This window comes from Thamnophis sirtalis, unplaced genomic scaffold, assembly GCF_051295495.1.
Source record: "Thamnophis sirtalis isolate CommonGarterSnake01/CBP01778 unplaced genomic scaffold, rThaSir2_p1.2 scaffold_14, whole genome shotgun sequence".
Lineage (NCBI taxonomy): Eukaryota > Metazoa > Chordata > Lepidosauria > Squamata > Natricidae > Thamnophis > Thamnophis sirtalis.
In genome coordinates this window covers 18,852,492-18,876,217 of record NW_028261394.1, presented here as the reverse complement: position 1 = coordinate 18,876,217, position 23,726 = coordinate 18,852,492, and the positions used below count along the sequence as shown (strand labels likewise).

General features: G+C 44.0%; 1 protein-coding gene across 2 annotated transcripts in view; it reads left to right on the top strand.

The window, feature by feature from the left end:
* Nucleotides 1–11,081: 11,081 nt before the first annotated feature.
* HAPSTR1 (HUWE1 associated protein modifying stress responses) overlaps nt 11,082–23,726 on the top strand; it is a 44,272-nt gene continuing 31,627 nt past the window's right edge. The window contains exons 1-4 of one of the 2 annotated variants that reach the window (XM_087729336.1): nt 11,082–11,533; nt 12,311–12,391; nt 21,718–21,993; nt 22,840–22,885. In XM_087729336.1, coding sequence (XP_087585462.1) covers nt 11,257–11,533; nt 12,311–12,391; nt 21,718–21,993; nt 22,840–22,885 — 680 coding nt within the window. In that variant the 5' untranslated portion in view covers nt 11,082–11,256. The remainder of the gene's footprint in view (nt 11,534–12,310; nt 12,392–21,717; nt 21,994–22,839; nt 22,886–23,726) is intronic. The other variant, XM_087729335.1, reaches the window with a different exon arrangement.

Genomic DNA, 23,726 nt, shown 5'->3' with positions numbered 1-23,726 from the left:
ACTCATTGTTCCTGGACAATTGTTTACTGACCCAAGTCAATTGTCCAGTTTGCATCATGTACTGAATACATTTTAGCCCAGAGTGTTGTATTCACCTTTCTGGTTTCTATACGCTTCAGTGGGTGACATAATCAGATATCAACTGGGAGACCAACCCCAGGGCGAGTGGGAGATCAAACAGATTCCTAACGAACCTAGCCGACAACTTTGTCAGCCAAAAGGTAGAGGAGGGAACTAGAAGTAAAGCTATATTGGACCTAATTTTTACTAATAGAGAAAAAGTGATAGAGGGAGTTGAAGTTGCTGGAACCTTGGGCAAAAGTGACCATGACATACTGGAATTTAATATAATGCAAACACAAGCAATAGAAAATAATCCACCAATGTCTTAAATTTTAAAAGAGCTGATTTTTAACAAACTCAGAGATAGCCTAGGAAAGATTCCATGGATGAAAATCTTAAAGAAGAAAACAACTCAAGAAGCTTGGGAAACTCTGAAAATTGCGATCATAAAAGTCCAGTCCAGCACAATACCACTGAAAAAGAAAAACAAGAAATTCAAGAAGAAACCAGCATGGCTGCACAAAGATCTCTCTGATAAACTGAAAGACAAAAAGGACAAGGCGGAAAAACAGTAACTCTGAGAGAGACCTGGGAGTCCTAGTGGATGATCACTTGAATATCAGCCAGCAGGTTGTGGCAGCATCCAAAGAAGCTAATACAACTCTGGGTTGTATAAACAGAGGCAGGGAATCAAAATCATGTGAAGTGTTAGTACTGCTTTATAAAGCCCTAGTAAGACCACATCTGGAATACTGCAAAAATTTTTTTAGTATGGTGCACATTGTTCCCAACCGCAGAAGGATAGAAGGTTGTGTCAATAGCAAAAGCACTTGGACTTATATACTGCTTCACAGTTCTTTACAGCCCTCTCTAAGCAGTTTACAGAGTCAGCCTATTGCCCCTAACAATTTTACCGACCTCGGAAGGATGGAAGGCTGAGTCAACCTTGAGCCCTCAGCATCGAAATCCAGGCTGTGGGCAGAGTTTGCCTGCAATGCTAAACTTTGAAAACTGTGCCACCAGGGTTCATGTACCTTTGCTTGAAAGGTCACAGGATGGGACACTGAGCAGCTATGGGAATGCAAAGGTGGGAAGTCACCATGTGTCCTGACTTTTTTCCACGCAAGCTGGAACTATTGAAAACTCTAGTTCAGGAATATTTTTGAGTCACCACATTCAGCACTTCAGATGACCACAAGATGGCAGCAAAAGCTTAGGGTTTTCTGTATCTCTTTGCAGAGGGTGCTATCTATTGGTTATCCAGAGTTCTGCAGCCCTTATATGATAATGTACCCCTGAAGGAGAACAAGAAATAATGAATGGAACCTTAACAAAGAGAGAAACAAGACCTAGAATTGAGGAGACATTTCCTGAAAATGAGAACAACACATCAGTGACACTGCTTTCCTCCAGAAGTTGTGAGTGCTCTTATCACTGGAGGTTTTCAAAAATAGACTGGGCAACCATTTGTCTGGAATGGTAGAGTCTCCTGCTAAATCAGGAGGATGGCCTAGAAGACCTCCAAAGTCCCTTCCAACTCCTTATATTTTCTAACTTTACAATAAAACAGGCATAATTTTTTGGAATGCAGCCTGCTGGGCTTATATTCTCCCATCAATGGATAGGAGAAAAATAGGAAAAAATCAGGCACAAAGGATAGTAATTTTAAGAACTGACATATGGGGTCTTGCTAACCACACTCCATCCCATTGAGTGTGTTGGGCTCCCAAACTCAAAATGTTCCTCCTTAGGACCTACTGTGTTTTCCCTAAAACAAGACCCTGTCTTATATTTTTTTGAACCCTGAAATAAGTGCTTGGACTTATTTTCGGGGAGGTCTTATTATTTTGGGGCACATGGAGCAAGACGCAACTTCACCCTAACCAGAGAAAATGGCAGGGACCAGCTGCACATGTGTTTAAACTTTTTTTGGGGGGGAGGGCTTATTTTCAGGGCGGCTTATTTTAGCATATGCGCTAAAAAGCCCGATTGAGCTTATTATCAGGAGATGTCTTATTTCCGGGGAAACACGGTAGTTTCCCTTTGGGGGGGGGGGCAAGGTTCCTCATAGGTTGAAGCGAAGACCAGACATTTTGATGGTGTTTGTACAAGAAACTCTAAAATTGGAAAATGCTAAGGACACACCCACCACTATCTTCATGCTGATTGTGGATGGCACAGGAACTAATAAGAAGCCTGGGGGAAGATTTAGGGTCCTGACTTAGCCTAAAAGAAGTTACCATCCTGAACATAGTTCATGACTTAATTGAAGGTGACGTGGATGTAAGAGAAGGGCAGTAAAACAGCAAGACACGTCAAAATCCGTCCCACGACGAGGCTGCGTGGTCCAAGAGGAAACGGGGGCAGGCTTGTAAGTGACGGTCTTGTGTTGAGAGAGATTGATCTGCAATTCACACATGGTAATTCTTTTGTGCCGACAAATAGAGGCTGCGCACAGCTCACAAATAGTATTTATATTAGCTTTTAAAATATTTTTAATATTAATTAATTACTAATATTTAATATTTTTAAGGCATTTGAGGGCAGGACAAGAAGCATTTGAGGGCAGGACAAGAAGCAACGGATGGAAACTAATCAAGGAGAGAAGCAACTTGGAATTGAGGAGAAATTTCCTGACAGTCAGAACAATTAATCAGTGGAACAACTTGTCTTCATGAGTTGTAAATGCTGGAAGTTTTTAAGAAGAGATTGGACAATCATTTGTCTGAAATGGTAGAGCAAGGTTTGGATTAAAAGACCTCCAAGGTCCCTTCCAATTCCCTTCCGATAGAGCTGGAAAGGATCTTGGAGGTCTTCTAGTCCAACCCGTAGTCCACCTCAAGCAGGAGACCCTATAGAAGTGGCTGGCCAGTCTCTTCTTAAAAGCATCCAGCGATAAAGCACCCACAACTTTTGAAGGCAGGCTGTTCACTGGTTAATTGTTCTTGCTATTAGGAAATTTCTTCTTAATTCCAGGTTGCTTCTCTTATTTATCAGTTTCCATCCATTGTTTCTTGACTTGTCTTCTGTACCTTGGAGAATAATTTGACCCCCTCTTCTTTGTGGCAGTCCCTCAAATACTGGAATATTGCTATCTTGTCACCCCTAATTCTTCTTTTCTTTAGACTGGCCAAACCCAGATCCTGCAGCCGTTCTTCGTATGTTTCAGTCTCCAGGCCTTTCATCATCTTAGTTGTTCTCTGAACTTTTTCCAAAGTCTCAACATCTTTTTTTGTAATCAGAATTGGATTCTGTATTTCAGGTGTGGTCTTCCTAAAGTTTTATAAAGAGATAAGTAATATTTGATGTGAATTTAATTTTTTGCCTCTGTTTATATAACCAAGTATTGTATTAGCTTTTTTGGCTGCTGCCGTACACAGTGGGCTCATATTTAAGTGACTGTCCACTAGGACTGACCAAAGTCCTTATAATTACTGTTTTTGAATCAGGTTTCACTTAATCCGTATTTGTATCTTTGGTTTTTCTTGCCTAAGTGTAAAACCTTGCTTTTTTCCATATTAAACTTCATTTTGTTGTATAGCAGTGTTTTTCAACCACTGTGCCGCGGCACACTAGTGTGCCGTGACATAGTGTAAGGTGTGCCGTGGGAAAATTACTTTATATATAGTCAATATAGGCACAGAGTTACATTTTTTAAACATTTTCTAATGGTGGTGTGCCTCGTGATTTTTTTCATGAAAAAAGTGTGCCTTTGCACAAAAAAGGTTGAAAAACACTGTTGTATAGGACCAGAGGTGGGATTCAGCAGGTTCTGATCAGTTCTAGAGAACCGGTAGCAGAAATTTTGAGTAGTTCGGAGAACTGGCAAATCCCACCTCTGGCTGGCCCTGCCCCATCTATTCTCTGCCTCCCGAGTCCCAGCTGATCGGGAGGAAATGGGGATTTTACAGTATCCCCCTGCCATGCCCACCAAGTCATGCCCACCAAGCCACGCCCACCAAGCCACCCCACGCCCACCAAGCCACACCCACCGAACCGATAGTAAACATTTTTGAATCCCACCACTGGATAGGACCCATTGTTCAAGTCTGCCAAGATCTTTTTGGATCCTGGAGTGTTGACTATTCCTGCTAGCTTAGTGTCATCTACCGATTGATTCCGGTTAGGCCCTGAATGAAAGCTGAGAGCCTGAGGGATCACCTGATCTGCATTTCTCAGGTGAGGCCAAGGTGAACTGGTGCTCCTGTGAATAAAGAGGGGATTTGGGAATCTAGGATGACTGTTTTGCACCCCCAATTGTTGGCTAGCATGATCTGCTTCTGACACAACATATATGATGCCTACTAAAATGGAGCTGACTATAAGTAGTCCTTAACATGCCCTTAACGGAGCCTGGAGAAGGAAATGGCAATCCACTCCAGTATCTTTGCCATGAAATCCCCATGGACAGTGTTGTCCATGGGGTTGCGATGGGTCGGACACGACTTTGCAATTAATAACAACAACAATGGAGCCTGCTCATCACAGTTGTAAAATGGTGTAATGTGATCAACTTGATTTTATGGCTTTTTTATGGCAGTTGTTAAGGGGACACAGAGCGTCCATTATGTTCACTAAGTGAACACTGATGTCATTAAGAAAATCCATGATTTTATAAACACTATTTTGGCGAAAACGGCTAGTAAATGCTGGTGTTCAGCCAAAAGGATTGGAAAATGTCGTCACATGACTACGGGACTGAAAATGGTCGTAAATGCAGCCCGGTTGCCAAGAGCCTGAAGTTCAAGAAGGGACAGCAGCCTCCAAGTAGGTCCATCATTGTAACTTCAAACAGTTGCTAGGCAACTGTCTTAAATTGAGGATTATCTGTACTCCCCGGTAAGGACAGCTGCATCTGTTGACTTCAACTTCATTCCTGATCCATTTTAATTTAGTTTGTCCCACTTTTCTACCCCTTTGTATTTTTTTTTTTTAAAGAAAAATTCCATACGTATTTCTTCTAATTGCAGAAATTACAGGCAGTTATGTTTTTTCAAACACTTTTGCTAATATTATAATAATTTATTAAATGTATACGTTTCCCAATTCAGTTTTGTTCATTCCCATTGTATCATGTTTTAACTTTAGAAGCTTCAGGAACGGAACCGTTTTCCATTGGAGAGCTGCCTTGAAAAATGGAGAAAAGTTCAGATTTTGAAGGGTAAATGTGTTTCAGTTTGCACTGTGGTTTGAAAAACGTGAAAATAAGTAAATTCACACTTCAGTATGAAGAAAACTGAGTTCACTCCATCCTTTTCCTCTGCCTGGTGACTTAGTCACGGAGATTCCCAACGGATCTATGACAATTCACCATGGCGAACTCGCCACAGCCATCTCACGATGGCCATCTCGCCACAGGATAACTCGCTGTAGGACAAAAGTTACACTAATATCAAATAAATTTCCTTCTTTCCTTCTTTCCTGCATTCATTCATTCATTTATTTCATTCTTCAACAGTGACTAAATTAGTAGACCAGCGAAATACTGTGGACATAATAGACTTCAGCAAGGCATTTGACAAAATAGACAACCTACTTCTTCGTAAGCTAGAAAAAAAGTGGAAAACTGGCTGACAAACCACACTCAATGAGTAGTCTTTAATGGGTCTAAGTCTACATGGAGAGAAGCAAGCAGAGGGGTACCACAAGGTTCTGTCTTAGGCCCAGTACTCTTCAATATCTTCATAAATGACTTAGATGAGGGAATACAACTTACCAAATTTGTAGATGGTACTAAGCTGGCAAGAATACCTAACACCCTAGAAGATAGGCTCAAGATCCAGAAGGATCTTGACAGACTTGAACACTGGGCCCTATCTAACAAAATGAAATTCAATGTAGAGAAAAGTCCTTCAGTTAGGTAAGAAAAACCAAAAGTACACATACAAACTGGTTGAAGCCAGGCTGAATAGCAGTGACTGTGAGAGGGATCTTGGAGTCTTAGTGGAGAACCAGCTAAATATGAGCCAGGAGTGTGCAGCAGCAGCCAAAAAAGCCAATGCAATCCTAAACTGCATTAACAGAAGGATACAATCAAGATCAAGTGAGGTACAAATACCACTCTATAAATCCCTACAAAGACTACACCTAGAATACTGCATCCAGTTTTGGTCCCCACACTATAAAAAAGATGTTGAGACTCTAGAAAAAGTGCAGAGAAGAGCAAGAAAGATGATGAGGGGACTGGAGGCTAAAACATACGAAGAACGGTTGCAGAAACTGGGCATGGCTAGTCTAGGGAAGAGAAGGACCAGGGGAGACAGGAAAGCAGTCTTCCAGTATTTTGAGGGGCTGCCACGGAGAGGAGGGGGTAAAGCTATTTTCCAAAGCATCTGAAGGAATAATGGACGAAACTGATCAAGGAGAGATTCAAACTGGAAATAAGGAGGAATATTCTGACAATGAGAACAATCAACCCATGGAACAGAAGTTGCCTTCGGAGATTGTGGGAGCTTCATCACTTGAGACTTTCAAGAAGAGATTGGACTGCCATTTGCCAGAAATGGTGTAGAGTCTCCTGCTTGAGCAGGGGGTTGGACTAGATGACCTACAAGGTCTCTTCCAACTCTGTTAATCTGTTAAATGCGGAATAAAATCATTAAAGGATGCAAAAGGAGGGACAGAATGAAATGTGAATGGCAAAAATTAAAATAATTTTTATTTATTTTAAATAATTAAACAGAATTGTTAAATTGTCCCTCAGTGAGTTGGCTGTGGCAAGTTGTCCCATTCCCTTCCCAACAGGCATTAGAAGGGGACTGTCAGCTAAGGTGGATGGGCAAAAGCCAAGCCAGGTTGCCTTGAGAAAGCTGCCAGGAATGGGGGCTGAGAATTCCTCACATCTCCTCCACCCACCCACTGCTCCCCTTTTCCCCCAGCATCTGCTGTTCAAATCACAGGTAGCCCTTGGCTTAACAGGAGTCCATGTAGTGACCGTTCAAAGATAAAATGGCACTGAAAAGTGACTTAGGATGGTTTTTCAGAGTTACAACTTTTGCACCCGATGGATCGTATGATCAAAATTCAGAGGCTTGACAACTGGTTCACATTTATGACCACTGCAGTGTCCCAAGGTCATGTGATCCCCTATGAGCCACGGTGGCACAGTGGTTAGAGTGCAGTACTGCAGGCTATTACTGCAATTTGGCAGTTCGAATCTCACCAGGCTCAAGGTTGACTCAGCCTTTCATCCTTCTGAGGCCGGTAAAATGAGGACCCAGATTGTTGGGGTCAAGAGGCTGACTCTGTAAACTACTTAGCACTAAAAGCACTGTAAAGTGGCATATAAGTCTAAGTGCTATTGCTATCTTCCTTCCTTCCTCCTTCCCCTCCCCATCCATCCATCCCAGCTCAAGGTTGACTCAGCCTTCCATCCTTCCGAGGTGGGCAAAATGAAGACCCAGATTGTTGGGGGCAAGAGGCTGACTCTGTAAATCGATTAGAGAGGACTGTAAAAGCACTGTAAAGTGGCATATAAGTCTTAGTGCTATTGCTATTGCTATTTTCTGGCAAGCAAAGTCAATGGGGAAGCCAGATTAACTTAACAACCGTGTTACTAACTTATCAACTGCAGTGATTCATTCAACTGTGGTCAGAAATATTGTAAAATGGAGCACAAAAATGTCTCACTTAACAACAGAAATGTTGGGCTCAATTATGGTTGTAAGACGAGGACTTCCTGTACCAGTTTCACCCTGTTTCAGGAATAACTGCTGGCACAGAGTGGACAAGTTTATAAAAGACTGGAAACCATTTGTGGATTTTTTTTTGATTCATGACTTTTATTGTTTTATTAATGTATAAAATACAGAGAAAACTAAAAATAGGAAATTAAGAGAAGGAAAAAGAGAGGGGAAAAGAAAATAAGAAGTATAAAGGAAAAGAGAGAATTGACTTCAGACTCTTACAAGATAACATTACAGCCCTAACCTTTTACTTTTTTATACATCAGTATACAACTAATGATTTCTATAACAACAAATCTATCTAATCGGCAAAACCAAATTCAAAGTTTCATTTTTTTCATCACAAGCACAATATCCAGAAGTGCTATCCAAATAAAAAACATAATTAAATGTATTCTCCTCTTTGAATAAAGCAATCAATTTAATCATTTCTGCTTTATTGTCCTTGCTGTGGAAATAATATATATTTCTGTTTGCACTTACTTAACTTGATAAACAATCACTATTTATGTTAACAAAATTCACTGTATTCTTTTAGATTCTTTAATCTTAAATGGAAAAATAACATTTGTGGGCTTTTTACATGTTAAATGCAATAACAGATGGTTAACAGAGAGATTTGAAGTTTAGTGTAGTGTTTGGGTAAGCCCGTTGATTGCTCACCCCCCACCCCCCACATTTTTCACATATATATTATGATTAGATGTTGAGTTGATTTAATTAGTAGATACTTTCCCATTTGCAATACTTGTTTATTTAATACAGTAATTTTTATTAAATGAGGAAGGGACAATTTATAACAATTTGTACACCCATTATGTAAGGGAAACAGAATCTTTTTTTAAAAAAAAAATTTCAGCATCCAACCAGGGTCAATGCTGTGTTTAATGTTAGATTTAGTTGATATTTGGGTCATTTCCCTCTCTTTTTTAGAAACATTCTTTTTTTCCTTTTTGTTGTGTACATTTTTCTGTTGTTTTGTATTTTATTCTTGCTGATAAAACAAAATACATGTAGTCCTCAAATTATGACTTTTGAGCTCAAAATTTCTGTTGCTATTTAAATGAGTTTTACCCCATTTTGCAACTTTCCTTGCCACATTTAAGTGAATTACTGCAGTTGTTAAATTAGTAACAGCGTTGTTAAGTGAATCTGATTTCCTCCTTGACTTTGCTTGTCAGAAGGTTATAAAGGGGGATCCCATCTGCAACCGTCACAAATGTGAGTCAGTTGTGAGTCAGTTGTGAAGCATCCAAATGTAACTCATGTGATCATGGAGATGCTGCAATGGTTGTTAACTGTGACAAATGATTTTAAATTACCATATTTTTCAGAGTATGTCACACCAAGGTTTTGAAGAGGCAAATTAAAAAAATTTTTTTTTGCACTCTGCAAACCTCCCCAAAATGGCCCGTTTTTCATTAAAATGCCCCCCCCTTTTTTTAAAGGGCATGAATTGTCTTTAGGCGGCTTGTAGAGTGCTTCTGGAGGGGTGGGGAGCCAAAAACGAGCAAAAAAGGGCCCATTTTTCATTAAAAAAAATTGTCAAAAAAAGGGCGTACATAGCCTTTGCTATGCTTTTTTTGCTTTTTTTCAGGAGGCAACTGGACTTTCTTGTTTTTTCTTATGGAGACGTTTTACTTCTCATCTAAGAAGCTTCTTCAGCTCTGACTGGATGGTGGGGAAGGGAAGGATTTATACTCCTTGCAGACAGAACTGGTTATTTATATTCTTTTAGAGGATCCTTGAAGCACTTGGAGGTTTGTTTGTGTCCTCAGGGTCACCTGAGTGATGCTCCTGGTTCTTGTCGTCTGCAATTTTTCCCTCTGGAAATCCGTTCCTACTCCCGCACCATTCCAAGGGTGTCCATCCCAAATTGTGTAGCTCAAAGTCTATAAGGATTCTCCGATATCCGGGTCCTGGTTGTCCCAAAGGTGCCAGTCAGCCTCTACTTCGCATGCTTGCTATCAGCTGCCATAGTAACGGGGAGGGTGGGGGTTCATGGCATTTGGGGGGAGGGGAAAGGTGCTGGTGGAGATATCTCAAGAAGGGAGGTTTGTTTTCACCATCTTTTGCGCATGCTGATGGCACGAGTTTGGACTTGGTCAAGGCCAATTGTCTCTGCATACCAACTGAATGAGGCCACTTGAAGATGCGCCCCAGATGACACCTTTGGGAGCTGGAGATTGGACATTGGGTTGGGGTAACTGAGGGGAGGGATTTGGGTAAATCGCTCTTTTTTGCTTCAATCTTGCTTCACTTTCGCTGTTTTCATGTCCAGGAAAAGTATCTTTTCTCTAATTAAAGGGAGTTGGGCGTTTTCTTTCTTGGATGGCAGGTGCTTTTTCAGGAGGCAACTGGACTTTCTGTTTTTTTCTTTTCTTTTGAAGACGTTAGATAGGGTAGATTATAGGGAAAAAAAGAATCACGATGTAACTGTAGATAGAGTGCTAAAATATAATTGTGCTTATGGCTGCCATGTATTTTTTTTCTTTCTAATCTTGGACAGGAATCCAGAAGCTTCTCATCCAAGAAGCTTCTTCAGCTCTGGCTGGCTGGTCCTTCTCTTCCCCACCATCCAGTCAGAGCCGAAGAAGCTTCTTGAATGAGAAGCAAAACGTCTTCAAAAGAAAAAAAACAAAAAAGTCCAGTTGCCTCCTGAAAAAAAAGGCACCTTTGGAGACAACCAGGACCTGGATGACGGAGAATCTCTACCGATTTTTTACAATGACATTTGTTGTCTGCTGAACCAAAATCCAGATGTTTCGCTTCTGCAGCTCAGCATTGCCGTGCCCACTGCATGGTTTTCATCTCGGCATCATGGTTAAACTATGGCTCCCTAGAGGAACGTGCAGGAGCCCATGCATGATGCTACAAAGCACCAAAACTGTGCATTCGGGCTGTCCTGCAGTTGCAAACAGTGTTCGGTTCCAAGCCACAAGGGTGAAGCTTGAGCCACGCCCGGCGGCCAACCCAGCACCAAGAACGCGCAGGAGAAACTGGCGCGCGCCCGGAGGCGCAGCCAGGCTGATGTGCGCGCGCATACCTTTCACCCCCCCTCCTCGGCTGCGCCTGCGCGGAGGGATCCCCCTCCTCCCCCCCCCTCGTTTCCCTCCCCGTCTTCCTCCTTTCCATTTTGCCGGCGTAACCAACCTTGATGACCTCGTCTTCGCCTCCTCCTCCTTTATGACATTGATGGGCACGTCAGCCGCCCAATGAGCGCGCTGCAGGCGCCGAAGGGTCGCTTGGCAGCGGCGACGGCGAACTGAAGGAGGCGGGCTCTGCCGCGGGTGGGGTCGTCGTTTTCTGTCCCCTCCCCCTAGCATGTTCGGGTGAGGCCTTTTGGGGCGCTCGGGGCGGCGTCTCGGGCTCAGTGTGGGCGGCGGCAGCGGCCGGGGATGCGGCGGCGGCAGCGGCTCTTCTTGATGGCGTCGCCGCAGCTGCCGGGCGCGGCCGGACGGAGGTAGCCGGAGCCGCGGCGAGGCGGGCCCGGTCGGGCGAGCGAGCGATGGAGGATCAGGCGGCGCAGGAGGAAGGCGAGGCCGAGATCCAGGAGCTGCACGGGCCCGAGCACTGGTTCAGCCAGTGGGAGCGGCAGTGTCTGGCCGAGGCCGAGCAGGACGACGGCGGCGGCCTAGGCGGCGGCGGGGGCGGCCCTCTACCACCCGAACTGCAGGACGACGACGAGGCGGCCGCCACCGCCACCCCGCAGCCGGAACCCAAGCAGCAGAAGCTCTGGCACCTCTTCCAGAACTCGGCCACCGCCGTGGCGCAGCTCTACAAGGGTGAGCCCAGAGCCCCCCCCCGCCGCACGTGTGGATGCCCTGACACGTGTCGACACGGGCGGGAATACCCCCCCACGGGAGGGACTGTCTTTCCCCCCCCCCTCCCCGTCTTCTCCCGGGTGGGAATCTTGGGAGTGGTCGTCCGAGGCCCGGCCCGGTTGCCCCACCGGGCGCCCTCAAGATGGCGGGAGGCCTCATCACCGCCACCGCCGCCGCTTCTCTTTCTTTTCCTCTCAGCCGGTGAAAGGAGCGGCTCCCCGGGGTTAGGGGGGACATAATGGATTCGCCCATCCGTCCCCCGTCCCTGAGGGAGGGTGGGCTCGCCCGGGCCCTTGGCCCCTCCCATCAACAAAATGGTTGGAGGGGGGGTCGAATACGCGGTTGGGAAGGGCCTTAACGGGGGGGGGCGCTGCCGCCGCCAATCGAGCAGACGTAGCTTCCCTTTTTTAAAGAAGGGGCGTCCTCCTTTTTTCTAAACCCCCCACCCATGGGGGCGTGTAAATGGACGATTCCGTCCCGCTCACTTTTTCCTCCCCCCCCGGGCGGACTTGGACTCTTCCAGGCGGCTTCCGTCCTCCTTGAGCCACTTCTCTCCCTGCCCCCTCCCCCCATTTCCTGCGCTTCCGTCCCGGCGGCGGCGGCGGCGGGTGAACAAAATGGCGAAGCCCAACATGGCCGGGCCTTGAAGAAGAAGGAGCAAAAGAGGAGGTTGGGGAGGGGAGGTTAGGCGGTCACGGCGAGGCTCACTTCTCCCCTTTGCTCTCCCTCCACGCGCAGACCGCGTGTGCCAGCAGCCCGGCCTCTCCCTTTGGGTGCCCTTCCAGAACGCGGCCACCGCCGTCACCAACCTCTACAAAGGTGAGCAGGGACAGGGGGGGCACGGGGTGGGGGGAAAGGAGGAGGGGGGGCTAGACGTCCTGGGCGGGGAGCCTCTGGGTGTGGGGTTGCCTGGTGGAACAGGGCAGAGGGAGAGAAGCAGGGTGGGGGTCTGTGGGTGGCGTTTTCCAGTCAGAATAGAGCTGGAAGGGACCTGATTAAAGCAGGAGGCCCTCTTACCATTCCAGAACAACAGAGGTGGAAGGGACCTTGGTGGTCTTCTAGTCCAACCCCCCTGCTTAGGAGGAGGCCCTCTACCATTCCAGATTAACAGGACGTTAGTATCAAGATCACATGAAGTGATCATAAGTAATCAATAAGTATAGAAATCATCTGAAGTAATAACAGAATAACAGAGTTGGAAGGGACCTTGGAGGTCTTCTAGTCCAGCCCCCTGCTTAAGGCAGGAGACCCCATACCACTCCAGGCAAGTGGCTGTCCAGTCTCTTCTCAAAAGCTTCCCGTGATGGAACGGTCACAACTTCTGGAGACAAAGCAGTTCCAGTGGCTCTCTAGCGAAGCCCAGCTCTCTGTGCTCTCTGGGGATTCTGGGATCCCCAGGAAACACCTGGAAGAGGGAACTGCAGTCTGGCTCCTCACTGACTGTCTTGAAGGGTCAAGTGGCCCTTGCAAGGTGACCCTTCAGTGTCTCCTTGACAGCCTATGGTGTATGAATGTCAGGGGCAAAGCCAGCTCTTCTCCAGGACCTGAGAGAGGACGGAGTGGTTACAATTGCTTTGATGCTTAGGACCTTTCTCCTCTCAAGATTCAACATTCGGGGGCCGGCCAGCTTCAAACTCTGGTCTGTATGTGACTTCACTCACCCCAAGGCCATGAGCTGCTGGGGCCATTGCCACTAAAAGAGTATGGTCACTAAAACGTTCCTCAGTAATCTTTTATGAGACCTCTTTCGAAATTGAGAGTTGGTGGGGATTGCCTCTGAATTTCGTGCTTGATGTGGAAAAGAATGAAACTCTTGACTTTGGGTTTTAACAATTAGACTGAACTTTATAGAAATGGCTTGTTCATATTATGAAAAAGCAAAAAGTTGTGATTTGATGTTAATGCCTTCTTTTACTGTAACAGAGAGAATCAGAAGTCAATGCTGCTTTTTTTCTTTTTCTTTTTCTTTCCTCACTTCTTTTTCCCCTCCCCACCTAGCACTGCTTTTCTATTTGCTTTGTATTTTGTATTTTATAATACTTTATAACTCAATAAAATATGTTAAAAGAAATTGAGAGCTGGGAGAAACTAGAACTTTTGGGTAGAACAAGAGCATTTCTGTGAGTCAAGCAGATTCAGAAGAGATCCTGAGCTAGCAATCTTGTAATCCCATCAGGAGTGTATTATAGGATAACTGAGTTGGAAGGGACATCATCTAGTTGCCAATGGTATAGGAGACCCTGTAGATCCAATGGTATACAAGGCTTACATAGTTGTCTCCATTTATTCCAGGGTACTGTTTTTTTTAAAATTTTGTTCCAAGTGTTCATTGTAGGGTGCGTGGAGGCAAGTGCTTCTGTATTTGGGAGGTTTTTGTGGTTTGTGGATATACATGCGTTTGTGGGCTTATGGAATGCTTCCTGAGGACAAAAAAGAGTAAGGGGGTGTTCTTTTATCTGCTGTTTGCCCCAAGCTCCCTGGATTTGCAAGAGGTTTGTTTAGGATATAGGAATAGTGAAGGGTCCCAATTTCAGGAATAACAAAGTATCTTAGAATGAATTATGTTTATAAGCCAGGTTCAAGCTGGGACTTATAATGTGATTTTGTTTAAATGATTTGCCTCGAATGCTGATATTCAAGTGACATTTAAAATTGAACAGATTCTACTATGTGCACAGCATACAGTATTTCAACACATTATCTGCGGCTCATTGCCATACATCATTTGTATCATTATGTACTACAAAATAGTTGATCAGTCCCTTAACTCAGTGAATTTTTGGAATCTTCAATTTCTAGGTAAGCTTGACATAATCTAGCTTCTCATGGGAAAAATGTTGTAGTTTTCCAGGGAATGAGTCTTCATTGTTTGGCTGTGCATGGTTTGAAATATTAGAGATACTTGTGTGGTTATAACCCTGTACTATTTATACTGACTTTTAAATAAGGTTAGATCTTCATGTCTAGTTATTTCTCATCTTAGAGAGTGTGGTAGAAATCGACTTATTTCTAACTCTGGAGTAGATAGGCAGAGAAAGAAATTTTAGATGTTATGTTAACTTTCTATTACTTTTTTCTATCCTTTAACTGTTACAGTGTTTTTGGAAAATACTCATTCTGTCAACTCTATAAATATTCTAGTTCCATACTAATTTATAAACATCTGTAAGACTGATTTAAAAGTCTTGGGTGCTTCATACTTCCACAAACTCCGTGAGTGCTGAGAAATTCCTTTCAGCTCATGGAGGAAAAGAGAAGACTCCAGAATATGTTACTACTGGCTTGACCTTAAATATCCTAAAGTACTTCCAGTTACTCATAATAAGTACTTGATCACTGATTGGCAAATGCTGGCTCAGCCAAAGCCCGAGTTGCCTCGATAACAAGTTTGGTGACCCAATAAATAAAGGTAACAATATTTTTATTGGACTTCGCCATTCCTACATCATGTGAATAACTTACTTTAGAAGCCATTGGTGTAATTAGATGATGCCGTCTGAAGTGGCCAAATGGAATGCAGTGCTGAAAACAGCCACCATTTAGTCATCCAGGGAAGTATTTGCCAGCTCAGCCAATAGTATTAGTCAGATCTCTTTCTCTAATTGGCACCAGCTGCCATTTTGTTGGCTTATCACTTGGCAGTTGCTGGGTTCAAAGCCAGATGGTTTGTCTGCAGCCTGTGCCTCTTGCTAGAAATCCAAGCAGTGCATGGAATTAGCTGGGAAAGAATGTACTGGTAATCTAGTCTTGCAGAAGGACAAGGGATGCCATCTCCTTACTCTGCATTTTTATAATCTTGTGAAAGTATAGAGGAGAATCAGCGTCTTCTGCGTATCCCAACCTTACCCATATTTATAATGCATCTTAGAATTGCAGGAATGATATCTCCCAAATTAGAAAATTCTACTGCAAGACATTGGGGCATAAATTGCTCCATAAATTGTTAGCTAAGCACAGTCCTGATCAAAGTTGTACAGATTAGTTTTTCCTTCTCTTCTTTCTCTTGGTCTTAGAATCTAGTCTAGTGATATGAGGACTCACTCTCTTCCTACTCTGTGTATGTGAGTGACAAAGATTCAGGGCAGGTAAAAAGGACTTACTGGATGGACTGAGACATACTAAGTGGTAATTGCTTGTTTGAAGATTGGCATATTATATTAAATGAATCATTTTAGTCCAATTTAAGAACAGTAGTTATGTGGTCTATGACTTAATATGCCATGTGAACCTACTTGTGCAACTAGTGGGTATGAGAGATTGCACATGTTCCCTGTTGGCTTCCTGTTGGCATCCAGCTGGCCCTTGTGGGACCAGGATGTTACCCTTGCAGGGGGATTTTGGTCTTATCTGACCATTGGTTCAGGTGTGTAAATGGCAGCCCTATTATTAGCAAAGAAGGAAAAGGCATCTTTGCTAAAAGTTCCGTCATGATTTTTTAGTTGTAAAAAGCTCGTACGGAAGTACAGACCATAAACTCAGAACTCTGTAACAGCAATTCACTCAGTAGAAGGTTTTAAAAGCTTCCACCCCAAGCTCCCCCATCTTTAACAAAAAAGAGTTAACCTTTACATATATTTTGGGAAGAATAAATATTCCAAAGAGCTTACATGGATGAGATTGACTCCCTCCCCAAGAATGAGCATTGCTTTCTATACATTTGTACTGTTTTTATTTTCTGTATATATAATTTTAACTTAATTTTGAAAATCCACCTACCACCATATGAATGTCCTGATACTGGTAGAGCCCGTGTTTCTGGGAACTGATATGGATTATCAAATATTGATTGTGTTTGTAATGATGACATTGCTATGGCACATGTGGCACCCTCTTTCTTAAGTCACCTTGTATCTGAGAAAGACAGATGTAAACATATAGTGCTTCCCCTCCAGTTTTATCCCGTAATAATATTTTGAGGCTGATTTAGCTGAAAGGATGGCTGGTCCAAATTTGCTCTAAAAGCTTGGATAGCAGAACTTGGGTTTCCCCAGTCCTTGGCTCCTTCCTATAACCTATAAATCACCTTAGTTTTTGTTGGATGAGCTATGAAGTGGATCTGCTTGGAAGGGATCTAGTCTTCATGGTTTTGTCACAGGTTTTGTTGGATCTCTGGGTTTACTGTGGACTCATTTAGACAGTTTATGTTTCAGTGGAACTTCAACAGCATTTGTGGGGAAAAGTCTGCTTTATGTTCTTGAGTAAAGAAAAACACCATTGTAAAGATGAATTAAGAGTAAGAACAATGTCAAATTAACTGCCAGTGTTTTTTTCATGGCAGGGTTGTGTTTTATGCCAGATGTTTCTGCTTACTCTGAATATACAATACGCATTATAGAATAACATAATGAGAGTCATATGAGAATTGTCAACCTTTATGAATTCTTAATAATGCTGTCCTTGGATAAAAGAATTCAGGAACTGAAGTTTTGGCCTGGAGCTTTTTAAATCAAGCAGATTGCTTTCTTACTCTGTCTTAGCTCCCATGAGGATCAAGAGTGATTCACTGAGACCTACAGTTAGTAACATCCATGGAGAAAAGTTCTACAATGGATCATACTAATGACATATGACTATAACACTCATCACAATAGGAACATGTATGACCAATTGTATAATAATAATGTATTAGATCATAAATTTTGAACTGGGAATGCATATTGGGCTCGGCACACTAAGAGCCCCAAAGCTGAGACAGTGTAATGTGATCGGTAACATTTTTAATTGTGCCCACCAGTTTCTTTTTGTTGCAGAATTACACAAGTTGTCCATTTATTAGAAATGCTCTTATTTATAAGCATAGCATTGGCTGAAGGTGTTATCGTATTAGTTTGTGCATAGGTGGGTCAAAGGAAGGTGTCTTGGCCTGAAGTCTTCATTTACAAAATGTCCCAGTAATGTCTGTGGAAAACAAAGACTTGTTTTTAGTTCAAAACAACATGTGACAATTTGACTGTCGTAATAGTGTTAAGTTTTACTTGTGCTTAATGTTGCGGAATGCAGTATCATATTCTCAAGAGTCTATTTTGGAAGGTAGCTTACTCTCCCATCAGCTGAGGCTGCAGCGTGGATGGCATTCTTAAGCACAAAGTGTTGGTGAGTAGTTATGGAAAGTACAGTTTGAACCTGCTGATTATATTTTCAAGGTTCTGCAGAACATTGCTTCGTGCAATCTGTAGAAGCCACCTCTTTCGTTGGGGAAAAAAAATACTGTTGCCCGGCAGAAATATGTGATGTATAAGTATTAATAGCAGTTGTGCCTTGGCAGGGGAATAGATTGTTTCTGATGAATAAAGCTGGATAGAAATATTACTTCAGGGAGATTTGGGTCTTGGTTGGATTTGATAGTCAAATTCAAGAATAGAAATGAGGTTGTTTTTTATCCTTGCCAGCCTGATATGACTCTGGAATTAAAGTTCCCATTCTCTTGAGAAATTGCTGCCCTCACCTAAAGGGGGATTAATTTATTTATCCCACTTTTCCTCCCGAAGCACAAAGAACAATTAATTCTACTGTCTTCTAAATTCATTGCAGTCTAATTTCTGACTCTATTTTCCATCACCTTCACTTCACTGAAACTGCCCTTGAGTTAACGGCCCAATTCAGTTTCCCTTTCTACCATCTTAAATCCATTTGATTGAACCCTCCTATTTAAATCCCCAAATGCCATAACTCTTCATCCCGCTGACTTGTTTTCCCTTTCATAATTTCTGGTCCAAGAGACCTGCTCTCTCTCTTCCCTTCCCCCATCTTAGCAGGGCTCTGCGGCTGATGCTCCATTAGCCATTCTGGGCAACGTTTCAATTGAACAGTTTCATCAATTCCTATTCTGTCTGTCAGTATTAACTATCATCTAAATAGAGTCTTGATTTTGTCTAACTCCTGTTTATCCATCCAGCCTCTTAAGTATTTTTCTAATAGTTCTGTTTTGGAGCCTCAGTATCATCTCAGGCTTAATATCTCTTGAGGTTGAGCTTATCCTTTATCCGTGATGGCGAACCAATGGCACACGTGCCAGAGGTGGCATGCAGAGCCCTCTCTGAGGGCATGTGCACTGTTGCCAGCTGGTCTTTCTGAGTGCCAAAAAACGGCCTGAAAATGCCCCCAAAACGGCCAAAAAACAGCCATTTTGGGGCCGGTTTCCAGCCAAGTTTTTGGGCCATTTTCAGGCTGTTTTTCAGGCATATGCACCAGCCAGCTGCATGTGCACATTCTGGTTTGGGCACTCAGTGCCGAAAAGGTTCACCATCACTGTCCTATATCTTTCCAAGGGTCAGGTCTCTTAGTTTGCATTTCTTGACCATCAGCAACATTTGCCTGTCAATCCGATGCTGCTTTTTATGTTCTCTTTTCCTTCCCAACCTTCCCCCTTCGGTTGTCAGATTAGGACTTCTCTATATAACACTAATTTTGGTCTAGTGGTTAAGGCACCAGCTAGAAACCAGGAGATTGAATTTTAGTCCTTCCTTAGGCATGTAAAACATGGCTGGGTGACTCTGGGCCAGTCTCTCTCTCTCACTTCAACCCACCTCACAGTGGGGTTGTGGGGAAAAGTGGGGGAGTAGTTGGTATGAAGGGGATCCTTGGTGCTCTCTGAACTTGCTTGGCCATTACCTAAACTAGTAACGTAAGTATGGGTAGTAATGAAACATCTGCAAGAAAATAAGCAAACTCAGGGAGCACCAAGGACCCCTGGACTACAAACATTCTCTTTTATTGGCATGTTTGAGTTATTTGTAAAAAAATAAGGTGGGACAAAAGAAAAATATCTAATCAAGAGAATAAAGCAGATCTTCCTATGTATTCCCTGCTCACCTTTCACTTTGTTGCTATTTCTTCATGCCCATGCAGAACTTTGCAGCTGAGGTGCCACTCCCTCAGCCTCTGCATGGCATGGGCTCCACATCTGGATTCTGAGCAAGCCTGGCCTTGTTTTCAGCCCTCTCTCCTTGGCTTGGCTTCTCACATTGCTTTGTCAGCATACGTGTTCCTTCCCTTGCATAGAAATGCCTCTTGGCCACCTGGCCACCTGTCCCCTCCAGAGGCAGTCCATGTTAGAAAACCCACCTGGTTCTCATGGCAAGGGAATATTCTAGCTCTGTAGGTGCAACTGAACTGATATCGGTGCTCTGCTTTTGTCTGCTGCTCTCCCCCTTTTCATTCTCGACATCTGTTATTGTAAGTTTTTTGGACTAGATGCCAGTTCTACCAGTATCTGTGGATGGGGAGTTAATAGAAAAATAGCACTAGAGTGAGATTTGGTCCCTTGTGAGGGTATCACTCTGGCTGATGTAAACATGCATTCCATTTAAAAAAGTATCTTTGGAAACTGTATGGCAAATGTGTGATGCTGTATTTGTTGGGCAAATATTTTTTCCTCTCCGGTTCCTCTTTATTGCCTTCTTTATTTTACATCAGGACTCGTATTGCCTACACCCAAACCTCTTGCAAATCAAAGAACCAAAGAATCACTTGGCTACTTTTAAATTTGATGCTGCCGTTGCCATTTGGCAGCTTCAGCAGATCTGCTCAAGAGAAGGTTTGGGTCCTTGGCTGTTCCATTGGTGGATGGAAGTAGTGAAATCTAGACAGGTGGTTGAAGGTTGCTTTGTCCCACCTGCAGAGTTTACTTTGCTAATCATTGTTCACTCTAGCGGGCAGCGCTCATCTCCGTTTCAAGGCCATTGAGCCAGCGCTGTCAGAAAACATTTCCCAGTCCTATGGCCAGCATGACCTTACGGAGCCCTGTTACCTTTCCACGCAGGTGGTACTTATTTATCTACTTGAATGTGCATGCTTTCCAAATGCTAGGCTGGCAGCAGCTGGAGCGAGGATGTAGTTTGGTGCTTGGGTCTCAAACCTGGACTGCCAGCTTTCCAGCTGAAAAGCCCAGCATCTTTAACCACTGGGCCACCATGACGCCCATTTATTTATTTATATCCCACCTTTATTATTTTTTAATAACTCAAAGTGGCAAATACACACAATGCTCCTTTGCACACAATAGTCCTTTCTCCTCCTATTTTTATGAGGTGACTTGGGCTGACAGAGAGAGAAGATTATGTTTGATTTTCCAAAAAATTTCAAAGTGGTCAACATTGATTTTTGTTACATGGCATAAAATAAAAACAAATGCAGAAGATGTGTCATTTGCAGAAAAGCAAATAGGCATGCTGCTAAGGTATGGAAGTTCAAACTGTTATCAGGATTGAAAGTGTATATTCTGAGTTTTTGCCCAAATAAAATCACCTTTTGCGACGACCTGACAAGGAAAGTCAATGGAGAAGTCAGATTCACTTAACAACCGTGTGACTAACTTAACTGCAGTGATTCACTTAACAACTGACACAAGAAATGTCGCAAAATGGGACAAAATTCACTTAACAAACATCTTGCTTAACAATATAAATGTTGGGCTCAGTTGGGATCATAAATCGAGAACCACCTGGAAGCAATATCAACTGATATCCGATATTAGCAGATGGCTCCAGGTAGAGTCTAAAGTTTAGGTAGGGCTAAGTATTTATTGTGTTTCTATTTATGATTGTTGAACTTACTAACAAGCTGGCTGGGTCGGATTTGTGTAATTTTTTTCCTCCAGTGTGGAAAACGGTATGGAAATAACTGCAATTTGTTAATCAGTTTTTAATATTGGATTGATCTTCCATTCATTCATCCTATCCACAGGGGAAGCTCAAAAAGCATTTCAGGGGTGCCAGTTCTCTTTGGCTTTGCTTCTAGAACAAGGGTCTCTAACTTTGGCAACTTTAAGTACCTCTGCTGACTGCCGGATAACTGCAATTTGGCAGTTTAAATCTCACCAGGCTCAAGGTTGATTCAGCCTTCCACCCTTCAGAGGTGAGTAAAATGAGGACCCAGATTGTTGGGGCCAAGAGGCTGACTCTGTAAACTGCTTAGAGAGGGATGTAAAGTGGTATATAAGTCTAAGTGCTATTGGTATAAAGACTTGTGGACTTCAACTCCCAGAATTCCTCAGCGAAGCTGGCTGAAGAATTCTGGGAGTTGAAGTCCACAGGTCTTAAAAAGTTGCCACGGTTAGAGACTCCTGTTCTAGAAGGCCACTTATATCTGAAGCTGCTGCCGCCTGTAGTTGAGCCAACACCTAACACATATTTCTTTTCTTCCAGAAAGTGTGGATGCCCATCAGCGGAGTTTTGACGTAGGAATCCATATTGGCTACCAGCGTCGTAATAAGGATGTCTTGGCTTGGGTTAAAAAGCGCAGAAGAACTATTCGCAGAGAAGACTTAATCAGCTTCCTGTGTGGAAAAGCTCCTCCTCCACGAAACTCTAGAGCTCCCCCAAGACTGACTGTAGTATCCCCTAACCGAGCGACATCCACGGAAACTAGTTCTTCGGTCGAGACGGACTTGCAGCCCTTCCGGGAAGCCATAGCTCTTCATGGTAATCATGGTTTCTGCCTCCCTCTTCCCACTCCTCCTCCCCTACCTTTAAAAAAAACATTGGAAAGAAGCACTTTCCTCTCTTAAGACCGTTTCAGAGCTTCTGTTTTATTTTTTTTAGATTATGGCCAGTGATACAGACTGTAAAACATTAAACCGGTTCTCGGTAGGTTAGCGACCGAGGTGGGGCTGATGGGTTCTCCTTTCCAGGCCTGGCAACTCCTTGCAGATGTGGGCCTCTTGCAGGGATGACTCAGGGTTGTTCCTTCCTCTGGTGACCTCAAATGCTCTGAAAAAAACAGATGTTTCTTACCAGCATTAATAGGTTAAAGTGAAGGGAACACGGTTAAGTCAGAATGAGTAGCAGTTGATTATCCGGAGTGTTTTGGAGGAGGAAGCTTGGGTGGTGTAGAAAGCCCAGGAGATGGCCTTGAAGGGAGTTTTCAGATGCTGCTATGGAAACGAGGGCCAACACATTGCTTGAGGCCCGGGAAAGGCGATCGCATTAAGGAAGCTCAGTCTGGCTTCTCCCAGATTCAGAGGGAGAGAGAAAGAAGTGAAACCCAAACAAACTTGCAGTTCTTATATATATAAAAGGCTGTATGTATGTATATACCGTGTTTCCCCAAAAATAAGACAGGGTCTTATTTTTTTTGGACCCCCCCCAAATTATGGCCTTGGGCTTATTTTCTGGGGCAGGCAAGAAGCGAGACGCGCCTTTTATCTTTCCAGTTCCGTCGTGTTCCTCGCCATTGTGTCGGGAAGCCGCTGGTAAAAAAACTGTTCTCGGGAGTTCTATCAAACTTCTTGAAGTTGCGAGAAGGGTTTCTTCTTTTTTCTTTACCAGGGGCTTCCCTGGACACAATGGCGAGGACCGCGGAAGACCTGGAGAGGTAAGAGGCATGCCTCGCGGCCCAACACCGCCCACCCCACCCCAATGGTAAAGGCAGCCTGACTGGTTCCCTTCCCTGCCACCCCTTTAGCCTCTTACCTGTTCAGCCCCACTGCGTTCCTCTCCCTTTCATCCAGTGAAACCCCTTGTAAAAAAAACCTCACAAGTTGTCATGAGGTTTTTTTACAAGGACGAAAGGGCAAGGAACGCAGCGGAGCTGTCAGTCTCCGGTAGCACTAGGACACACATCTCACTTCTCCCCCCCCCCCCGCTACCCCTCACTAAAGGGACGTCAGGGAAGGGAAGCAGCCGAGCAAAGTGCTTCGCGTCCCATTCCCTCCCGTGCAAAGAGCCTGCTGCAAAAAGCGGCAGGCCAGCAATGCGATCACTCCCACCTGTTCCCTCTCGCGCAAAAAAACACTGCCCACCCCATCCCAATGGTAAAGGCAGCCTGCCTAGTTCCCTTCCCCTTTAGCGAGGAGAGAAGCGGGGAGAAGCGAGGTGTGCCTCTTACCTGTTCAGCCCCACTGCGTTTCTTTCCCTTTTGTCCAGTGAAGCCCCTTGTAAAAAAACCATCACAAGTTGAACTCAGGACGAAAGGACAAGGAACGCAGCAGAGCTGTCAGTCTCCGGTAGCACTAGGACACCGGTCTCGCTTCTCCCCCCACTGCTACCCCTCACTAAAGGAACGTTGGGGAAGGGAAGCAGCCAGGCAGCCGTTATTATTGGGGCTTGGTGGGAGGTGTTCTTTTTGCGTGAGAGGGAATGGGGTGCGAGGTGCGTTGCTGGTCTGCCACCTCCCCCCCACACCCCCAATGTAACGGCTGCCTGGCTTCTCCCCT